The sequence below is a fragment of the Mytilus galloprovincialis genome, chromosome 8, assembly GCF_965363235.1.
Source record: "Mytilus galloprovincialis chromosome 8, xbMytGall1.hap1.1, whole genome shotgun sequence".
NCBI classification, from domain to species: Eukaryota; Metazoa; Mollusca; class Bivalvia; order Mytilida; family Mytilidae; genus Mytilus; species Mytilus galloprovincialis.
In genome coordinates this window covers 57104009-57115736 of record NC_134845.1, presented here as the reverse complement: position 1 = coordinate 57115736, position 11728 = coordinate 57104009, and the positions used below count along the sequence as shown (strand labels likewise).

Sequence of the window (11728 nt, the reverse complement as noted above, 5' to 3'; positions counted from 1 at the left end):
TAATCAAAAACCCCATGAGGGCCCTCCCAAGTCAGGAATATGACAGTTGTTATCCATTCGTTTGATGTGCTTGGACTTTTGATTTTGCCTTTTGATTTTTGATTTTCCTTTTTGAATTTTCCTCGGAGTTCAGTATTTTTGTGTTTTTACTTTTTGTTTGGTGGAATATATATACACATGACACCTGCACTTGCACTAGTCTTTGAGTATACTATCGCAAACACTTAAATATGAACATGGCCGTTATTGGTAGAAATTTAATTCATATAACTTTATTTATATCAAATTGTGCATAAATATCAGGTATATCATATTTACACTACAAGACCTACACACATTCTGGTCGGGGTATAGTGAGCGTTTTATGGACGGTATCAACCATTATAGTAAATATTGACTTTTATAAATACTTATAATTGTATATAGATTATCACCACCATAATATTTCGATCGAAAAATATGACCGGCATTCATGTAGCCTGAAAGACATTTTCAAATATTAGCTTCCGTATATCATGTACAAGTTCTGACCATATATAACCATTGTATTTTTTTATGAATCGATTATATCAGGGTAAAGTGAAATTCGGCATATTACATGCATATATAGGCCCTGCTCTGTAAAGTGCTTTTTTAGTAATAAACTGGAAAAGAACCATTCCACCCTGTATTTGATTTGAGATTACATGCATGGTCATTTTAAAAAAAAAACAATTTACAACTGTTTTATTACAATACCACGGTTTCTTTTATGTAAGGTTCTGCCACTGCATGACAGTATACTATAAAATTTCTTATGACAAAATCTAACTAACTTGTAACAATATCTTAGCGAGACCAATTTAAAGGAGTCAGGGGCGTGTGACCCCCCTTTTTGTTGGTACTAATGTATTCTTTAATGGTTAAACTTTTTTGTTTTTGCTCGATAGAACAAAAACAGTACATTTTATATATGTGGCCCTTTTATTATATGAAATTAAGGGGTAACTTATAGCTAATACAAGAGGCGAATCCAGCGATTTTAAAAGGAGGTTCCAATCCAGGACATATAAAGGAGGGTTTGTAGCCATGATATTTATACGTCCCTATTGAAATGTCTGATCGTTAAAAAAGGGGAACCACTAACCACTTTTATTGTAATACCATCTAGATAAGGACAAAAACACATACCAAATAAGTGTATGGGGAACCACTGACCACTTTTATTGTAATACCATCTACATAAGGACAAAAACACATACTAAATAAGTGAAATATGGTGACATATAACAAATAATTGAAAAAATGTAAACACCAAACAAAAGTTAAACAATAAAAAGGGGAGTGCATGTGTCAAGCATACAGTTTAGTTAATTGATCACACATAAAGTATTTTGATATTTGTGAAACTTAAGGCAGGCTATCTCCTCTTTTTTCTGAGTATTGTATACAAGTTGCGATTGTTCTTAATTGTCGATACTGTTTTCATAGTACATTTCATATAAAAATATAAACACACCCGCCCTCTCCCTCTTTTCAACAGTGCCTGAATAAGCAGAATTTCACATTTTGCAAACGTAGACAAAAATTTAACACCTTTACGATTTCTAACTTTTCATAAATATGAATAAAGGTACATGTATGTATAAGTATACTTGAGCAGGCGAGTTCATGCAAGTCATTGTACTATTATAGCTAATTACGATAATCTTAAATTTAATTTGTTTTCAATTATCCAAAGATAATCCAAAATTGCCATCGACTTTAATTTGTTTATAACGACCGTTAGGTGGGACTCACTTTTAAAATCATGTTTTGACGAAGTCTATATGTTTATGTATGTATGCTATGGTTAGAGTAAACAAAAAAAGTATTTAAATATTAATTCATTGATTTTCTTAATTCTCTTGAGAAGTCAGAATATGTAATATTCATGAATGGAAAATTAAAACCACCAAAGAATGTAGATTTAGATTCATAATATTGATTGAATATTATATATGGTCACTGTACATTCGATGTTGCTTTTCAATTCATTCTATATCGTTTCATATATTTTGGCTATAATAAAAAAAAGTCGTTTCTTTCTATAAACCCTTGTTTTTCTATCCTGTCTCCCTCTGAATATTTTCAATTATTCTTTCACGTTTGTTCTCCTTATATCGGTAGATTTAGATTCATTATTAATATTGATTGAATATTAAATATGGTCACTGTACATTCGATGTTGCTTTTCAATTCATTCTATATCGCTTCATATATTTTGGCTAGAATAAAAAAAAAAGTCGTTTCTTTCTATAAACCCTTGTTTTTCTATCCTGTCTCCCTCTGAATATTTTCAATTATTCTTTCACGTTTGTTCTCCTTATATCGGTAGATTTAGATTCATAATATTGATTGAATATTATATATGGTCACTGTACATTCGATGTTGCTTTTCAATTCATTCTATATCATTTCATATATTTTGGCTAGAATAAAAAAAAGCGTTTCTTTCTATAAACCCTTGGTTTTCTATCCTGTCTCCCTCTGAATATTTTCAATTATTCTTTCACGTTTGTTCTCCTTATATCGGTAGATTTAGATTCATAATATTGATTGAATATTAGATATGGTCACTATAGATTCGATGTTGCTTTTCAATTCATTCTATATCATTTCATATATTTTGGCTAGAATAAAAAAAAATCGTTTCTTTCTATAAACCCTTGTTTTTCTATCCTATCTCCCTCTGAATATTTTCAATTATTCTTTCACGTTTGTTTTCCTTATATCGGTAGATTTAGATTCATAATATTGATTGAATATTATATATGGTCACTGTACATTCGATGTTGCTTTTCAATTCATTCTATATCATTTCATATATTTTGGCTAGAATAAAAAAAATCGTTTCTTTCTATAAACCCTTGTTTTGTATCCTGTCTCCCTCTGAATATTTTCAATTATTCTTTCACATTTTTTCCTTATATCGGTTCATCTTTAAATGGAGCTTAATTTGATTTGACTATCATCCTGTGTTTGTTAAAAAGGCTGAATATTCGTATAAACTTTGCAAAACTTTAATGTTATTACAATTTGTTAAAAAACAAAATACCGTGGCAACATCAGTTTCAGTGCATGGATATTATATATCTGCATGTGAAATACAAGAAATGGGACCGTACACGTTACATAAATTCCATATTGTAAATTCCTTGACAACTATTGCCATGTTAGCACGACGCATGCACTTACTGTGGGTACATACGCACTCCTAAGATGCAGTTTCAGGATTTTGAAAAAGAGGGGCCCCAAACTAGAAAACGGTAGTAGTATTGTATGTTAAAAAAAACTATATACATTCACTATATATATATGTAGCTCCATAAAAGGGGCCACTACCCTTTATACCCAAAAGCCGCGGCCTCTGCACTCGAAGAATCTTAAGTGATGGCAGTATACCTAAATATAGAGATAAAGTGATACGCATTTATGTTCAGAGAAAATATTTTTGTTTATATTGAAATTGTATTCCGTTTTTCAAGTCAAGGGAAAAGAAGATCATGGTAAAATAAATAAAACACCTAAATTTCATTTAATACGATCCCCTCATTTATACACACACTTTGAATCATCTATTGCTGTGAAGATATCTAGTGTATCTCCATTGTCCATGTAAATCAACACAACTATAACTATACAATAATAACGGAAACAAAACAAATATTTTCCCATTGCGCCATCCATAAAAAAAAAACGAAATAAAATGAAGAGCAAAATCCAGGAAAGTTTTTTTTTTTATCTTTCTGAGAAATAAAATTAGCGTATGAATGTGGTTTCCTGAGAAAACAATAACGGGTAGAATACAGGGTCTAAAAAGTGGAATAGGGCAAAAGGAAAAGAGAATAGAGAAAAAATGATTGAAACAAATTGAAGAAAACGAATTGAAGGCCCAATCCAGACTCATTTTATTCATCTAGTGCATATGCAAACATTTTCAAAATTTATTCAAGATTGTCTTTATCAATAGAAATGTCGTGAAAAAATGCCATACATGCATTTCCTTTATTGTCAAGACCATCTGCTGAACCTTTAAAAAAAAGAAGCTTACATTCAAAGGTCAAATAACGAAATTTCAAAAGATTTGGAACGTATTTCTCAATTTTGATTTGAAGTCAAATTGATCATAGTTTTTGTATGCTTGGTTTGAGACTCGTTTGAGACTGGTTATTAAAACTTAAGATTTGTTGTTTTCTCTATTTAGAAACGCATTTCAAATTTCGTATTTCTTTTTAAAACATGAGCACGTAAGAATTTTTCGGAAACTTTTGTTCCATTGGGAAAGGGAGCAGTCTGCCAATACTATATACGAATTGTAAGGGAGTATTCCCTCCCCCTTTTTTGTGGCTCTCCTATTTTGTAGTTTCTATACATATTACACTTTTTTCTGAATTTAACCTCCAGCACGAATATTATCAAACTTACTAAAATTATTTTTTTGTTATGTTGTCATAAGTATATTTAGAAAATTTAAATGGATATACACACAAACAATAAACCATTTGAATTATGGTATAATCCCTAAGGTCAATAGTGCCATCAGATAAACTAACCAATGAAAGTATTCGTTTCTTGTTGCTATGAACATAACAAAGGTTTTGATTCGTTAGCGACTAACCGTAGTATAAAACTGCACAACTTTCTCATTTGAATTAGTAACACACGGGGTCAGCAAAAGATAAAGACACAAAGACAAAATGAGGGAAATAGTACATTTACAAGCCGGACAGTGCGGTAACCAAATTGGTGCCAAGGTAAGCTGAAAAAATAATTAAAAATATTTTTTTTTATTTTTTTATTTTTACCTTCTAATCGATATTTTCTTAATTGGCTTGGCCGCCTTTTTGTCATGGTAGAAAATAGGTACACGTGTACCAAGTCCATTGAAAAGTATGATTATTATATATTATTATGATGACTTTATTAATTTCTGCTGATTTTAATCTATAGTAACTGTCGAGTTTCATTAATTACCTATACGGATCAATACTGAATATTGTACTGGTTTTAGGGTGATCTTAAATTAGTGAGTCATCACTAGACATGTTATCATAGTCTTAAAATAGACTAAGGCTACTGTGGGATATTTTTCGATAATTTGTATCTTTTTCTTTTTACAATCACTATGTTATACTCGAAAATTATTTTCGCTCAAAAATATTTAGGTCAAAATTCAAGGCTGTTGTAGATTTAAACCTGTTATGATAAACTTTAAAATCCACTGAATACGATTTTCCTTTAGTGTATTCACATCTGGTTGCAACTTGGTAATAAAACATCTTTATCTACTTCTTTACAAATCACATGTTTTATTTCCTTGTTAATGGATCTGTTCTTTGATTACTCATAAAAAAAAAACTAAAATTAAAATTAAGTCTATTGGGATTGTGCCGGTCAATTCAGTGTAAGCAGCCATGCATTTCATGATGCGGGAAAGAAAGCGTCTGATTTTTATCAAAACAAGCAATAACTGAGCATGCCCGTCCCTCACCGCCCAATCAAAATATTTGATCTGTTATAGATTTGTTTCGCAGAGTTCGCAATGACTAAACTTCAAAAGTAAAAATTAATTAGATCTTGCAGCCTGTTTTAGTCAATCTTTTAGTCATTCTAGTGGAACATGTTTTGACATTTAATAATATTCCTCCTCGGGATATATGACTGTCTTGTCATTTATATTTATTGAAATATTTGGGATCGTGAAAGGTCGCTGCCCGTCATAGTGATATAATTTTGTATGTTATCAAAGTACATCTAAAAAGATATGTCTAGCAACAATTCAAACATTTTCTGTTTTAAAGTGCCCCTAACAACCTCACATAAACAATTGATTTAAACAATAACTTTATTGGGTCATTTGGTTTTAAAGGGTGTTAATTTTTTAAGCATAAAAGACTTTCGGTTCTGTTAAACTGATTATTTCACCTTTTAATATATCATAATTTTAAAGTTCATTATTTAAAATTAAATCGTATGTAATTTAATCTCGTTTTAAATGTATATCATTGTTATGATTTTGATCAATAAACCGGTTGATTGCTTCTCTTGTTTAGACATGAAAATCCGAAAGTCAATGCATGGTCATTTGTTGCCATGGCGAAAGTAAACAAAAAGTTACTGATCTCAATTACAAGTTCATGCATGCTACCAATTTTGACAATCCGGCCTAACCACAGTACATGCAGATTAAATTAAATTCTATAGGATTGACAATTTGACTTTTATAGTTGAAAATCAATACACATTTAGGTTTCCAATATCGTGGTTAAGATATTTAAATTCGTCAATTTAAAAATGTACAAGATATTGTTCTAGATAAATGCACGGAAAATCGATTACTTTACCTACAACAAATAAGTAATTTATAAGTATACTGACAAAAGCATGAATAGGATATTCATTGCTGAGTCAAGGTTCCCAGGGTACTTAATTATATGATTAATAAATATGTCTGACACTATCCCAGATCGATTAATATTAATAAATAAGTAACGGATGATATCGATAAACAAAATCAATAGCTTGCTTCAAATTAATCTTTCTTCCAAAAAACAATAAAACAGCTGTAAAAAGAAAAGCTAAATGATAGCAGACGATAAATGTCATGAATTTACTGCATAGTTTTCTGCACGTGTGCGTTAGAAATTTTTTGTCATTCTTGAAAACATTAATGTTTTGCTAAATGTTACAACGTAAATTTATGTTCATTTGTTGATAAAATCTAGAATTCTGTACATACGTTTTTACCAAGTCTGGAACTTCACTCCTTTATTCATGTTATTTTATTGATTTCATAACTTACCTATATTTTCTTTCTTTCAGTTTTGGGAAGTCATTTCAGACGAGCACGGTATCGACCCCACCGGAACCTACCATGGAGATTCAGATTTACAATTAGAAAGAATCAACGTATACTACAATGAGGCTACAGGTAATACTCGTCTGAATAGTTCTTTTTGTCAATGTTGATAATTTTTCGTAACTCTAAACCGAGTTTTCAAGGATGGACTCTTTAACAGCAGACACAACAGCAGAGCAATTAATCAGACATTTCAAGTGAAAAAAAATCTTCCTTTTCATTATATCTTTTCAAATATTAACAACCCACATGCATGGGATCTTACAAAAAGTAGTGTTTTTACACCCCAAAAATAATTTTAAATAATGGACTTCAATTTATGAATTAACTCATTCAAAATCAATATTTTACAAGGTCCATATATTTACGCTTTACAATTTTGTTTATTTCAGGTGGTAAATATGTACCCAGAGCAATCTTGGTCGATTTGGAGCCCGGAACCATGGACTCCGTCCGATCAGGACCATTCGGTCAAATCTTCAGACCAGACAACTTTGTTTTCGGACAGAGTGGAGCTGGAAACAACTGGGCCAAAGGACATTATACCGAGGGTGCTGAACTTGTAGACTCTGTTCTTGATGTAGTCAGGAAAGAGGCTGAAAGCTGTGATTGTCTTCAGGGATTCCAACTTACACACTCACTTGGAGGTGGAACCGGATCAGGAATGGGAACACTCCTTATCTCCAAAATCCGTGAAGAATACCCAGACCGAATCATGAACACATTCTCAGTAGTACCATCACCAAAAGTAAGTATGGCTTCGAGTGTCAGAGAGAGAGATGACTTTGATGTATCATGAAGGAAACGCTGTTGTAAATTTTAATGGGATTTCGAATTCGACATCATTTCTATGGTCTTAAATGATTATAATAAAAAATACTTAATTCAAACACCACCCATATTGAAACAGAGGGGTATGAAGTTTAAAGGGTTTATCTATTCATTTTGTAAGGAACATTTAACTATGAGACACTAAATCAAATATATTTTCAAATAGGAATCAAATAAGAAAATATATAATAGTGCAATTCTAGGATAAATATATTTTCCATTACCAGGAAGTATGAATTTGAATATTAGGTCAACTTAATTTCTGATTTTGTTTGCAACTTCCTCTATCTGTTTTCATTGCCGAAAATGATTCTCATGAATTGAACTATATGTATCCTTTATCTGTTTCAGGTATCAGACACAGTCGTTGAACCATACAATGCAACACTCTCCGTACATCAATTGGTAGAAAACACAGATGAAACATACTGTATCGACAACGAGGCTCTTTACGATATCTGCTTCAGGACCCTCAAACTTACAACACCAACATATGGTGACCTTAACCATCTTGTCTCTGCAACAATGTCCGGTGTCACCACATGTCTCCGATTTCCAGGTCAGTTGAACGCTGATCTCCGTAAATTGGCTGTAAACATGGTCCCCTTCCCACGTCTCCATTTCTTCATGCCAGGATTCGCTCCCCTGACATCACGTGGAAGCCAACAGTACAGAGCTTTAACTGTACCAGAACTTACCCAACAGATGTTCGATGCCAAGAACATGATGGCAGCTTGCGATCCCCGACACGGCAGATACCTCACAGTTGCTGCCATGTTCAGAGGACGTATGTCCATGAAGGAGGTCGACGAACAAATGTTGAACGTACAAAACAAGAACAGCAGCTACTTCGTTGAATGGATTCCAAACAACGTCAAGACAGCCGTCTGTGACATTCCACCACGTGGTCTTAAGATGTCTGCCACATTTATTGGTAACAGCACTGCCATCCAGGAACTCTTTAAGAGAATCTCAGAACAATTCACCGCTATGTTCAGGCGTAAGGCTTTCTTGCATTGGTACACTGGTGAGGGTATGGACGAGATGGAATTCACAGAAGCCGAATCCAACATGAACGATTTGGTCTCAGAATACCAACAATACCAGGATGCAACAGCAGAAGAGGAAGGAGAATTCGAAGAGGAAGAAGGAGAAGAGGAAGCTTAAAAATTTCCTAAAGAACAATGAACTTTTAAACTGTTACTTTCAATCTCTTATCTTGACAAATCTTGAAATCCTACATTCAGTCATGATCTTTGAACTCTATCTGTTGTTATGACTTATTGAAATAATATTTATTCCAATATGTTACTATATTGCTTTTGCAATCAAGTGTAGCTACGTCTACAATCCAATAGAAAACAAAATACTACTTATCTGAGTGTTTATTTTTTTTATTTTATAATTGATAACAGATAAACATAATACCAGTCACCATGTGCACAAAACTAAAACAGACCTCCATTATTTTTTATCGGAATCAAAATTTCAGAACACCTAAGAAGAAAGAACGTTTATAAGAATAGAACAAACAAGGGCGAAATAAAATACCAAAACTTGGCCTTCCAAGGTTGATATGCTCGAGTCCATCTCAGTTAATAAACAACAGAAAAAAAACAGAATGTTTAAAAATAAAGCAAACAGGAAAAAGCTTTCTCTTCGAGACTTGTAACATTAATTAAAAGAGGGGCAAAAGATACCAGAGGACACTCTAAAAGTATACAAAAGTTTAATTTTGATTCGGTTCACATATAACAATACAAACATAAGCTCTTGAGAGCTTTTAACCGAATATAAAATAACATAAACACAACATTAGTGCAGACAACATATTTAACAGCACAGGAATATTAAAATACATGCAAAGCACTACTAAAATACATTTCTAAATAAATCAAATCTGAAGCACAACTAAAATTAAGTACAAATTCAATAATTTAAGGCATAATATAACATGTTGGAGCAACTTCTAAAATATGAAAAAAGATATAAATTTTCCCAAGGCAAATGCAAAGAGGGAGGATCTCCATATAAACTGACAAAACCAAATGCTATATATACATGATATATGAATCAACTAAACAAATGAAAAACAACTGCCATATTTCTGACTTAAAACAGGCATTTCCCATAGAAAATAGTTGTTTATATTACGCACTGCAGATTTAAAATAATACAATTGAGAAAGGAAATGGGGAATGTGTCAAAGCGACAACAGACAACAACCCGACCATAGAGCAGAACAGCCGAAGACCACCAATGGGTCATCAATACAGCGAGAAAATCCCGCACCCGGAGGCGTCCTTCAGCTGGCCCCTTAAAAATGTATACTAGTACAGTGATAATGGACGTCATACTAAACTCCGAATTATACACAAGAAACTAAAATTAAAAATCATACAAGACTAACAGAGGCTCCCGACTTGGGACAGGCGCAAAATTGAGGCGGGATTAAACATGTTTATGAGATCTCAACCCTCCCCCTATATCTCTAGCCAATGTAGAAAAGTAAACGCATGACAATACGCACATTAAAATTCAGTTCAAGAGAAGTCGGAGTCTGATGTCAGAAGATTTAACAAAAGAAAATAAATAAAATGACAATAATACATAAATAACAACAGACTATACTAGTAGTTAACTGACATGCCAGCTCCAGACCTCAATTAAACTGATTGAAAGATTATGTCTTCATCATATGAATATCAGGCACAATCCCTCCCGTTAGGGGTATAGTATCATACTATAATAAAATATATGAAAAGAACATAACCCGTGTCATGCCAAGGCAACAACTGTTTTTTTTTTTTTTTAATAGTTCCGATGCAAAGACCCTATAAGTGAATCAATCTTAAAGCCATTATATGCAATCTTGAATGACCTGACAACAGTATCGTAACTATATCCCTTCTTAATAAGTCTTGTTTAAAGGTTTTGTAAGCTTATGAAGCATATGTTTTGTAGTATGCGAGTTAATGTTAGAACTCAAAACAAGATGGTCAAGTTGATATAAAATCCAAATGGGAATGGTACTAAAAAAACAAATGTGACCGACTCCATACGAACTGACAATAATGAACGAAACTGTTGCAGCATTGTAAGTTTAAAGTCCTTGTGTTAGAAATGTTAATGTTCGTGGCAATTTCTAAGAATTAAACCATACGATATTGATTTCTATACACACACTACGTAATATGCATCAGACGAGATCAATTACATAAAAGGAATATTGGGTTTATGAAAACGAGACAATTTTATGAATTACTCAGTGATGTCAATGCAACACAGATATCGATTTTATCGATTTTATTACATCTTTTAAATCTAAAAAATTGCATTGCTGCATGGAAATACAAGGTTCTTTAAGTTCTCATGCACTTCAGGAGATACTGGTTTCTGTTGGCATATTCACGGATGATGAATATGTTGGCACTGTATATATAAATACCATAGTCATTTACATCAACGATTGTTCGATAATTTGTTGAATGCTTAGTATCCAGTGGCAAATATTACATGCATATTCCGGTTTTGGTTCAATTTATATATGGTCGATCAGACTTTGTATATGACCGTTGTTAAAAAAATTAATAGGTCTTGACGTTCCAGGTTATCAAGAGAATATCATTATATGCATGTACATCATTCAAACTCGGAGCATAATAAATTATTATAAAAATGCCGCATACATAACTTTACATTTTACATTTTTCTCATTGAAATTCATATATATATATATTTATATAAATATAATATAACTATAAATATAATTATTTTCTGTGACTGTATCTTACATTAATTTGTAGGATCCTTTACTATAGATAATTGAGCTGATCTGTAACAATAACATCTCCATGCCTTATATATCATGTACTGTAGTACGACGCTAGATTAAAACTGACGAGGAAAGGTAACCGTGACACGGCCACCGACAGCTTTATTATTAGAGCCCAGGTAGTCGTGTGGTCTAGCGGGACGACTGCAGTGCAGGCGATTTGGTGTCACGATATCACAGTA

General features: G+C 32.5%; 1 protein-coding gene across 1 annotated transcript; it reads left to right on the top strand.

Annotated features, from left to right (window-relative positions):
* Nucleotides 1-4612: 4612 nt before the first annotated feature.
* On the top strand, nt 4613-9087 carry LOC143042265 (tubulin beta chain). The gene is made up of 4 exons (XM_076214528.1): nt 4613-4775; nt 6844-6952; nt 7273-7628; nt 8063-9087. The coding sequence occupies exons 1-4, from the start codon at nt 4719-4721 to the stop codon at nt 8876-8878; spliced, it is 1338 nt and encodes a 445-aa protein (XP_076070643.1). The 5' UTR covers nt 4613-4718; the 3' UTR covers nt 8879-9087.
* The last annotated feature ends 2641 nt before the right edge of the window (nt 9088-11728 follow it).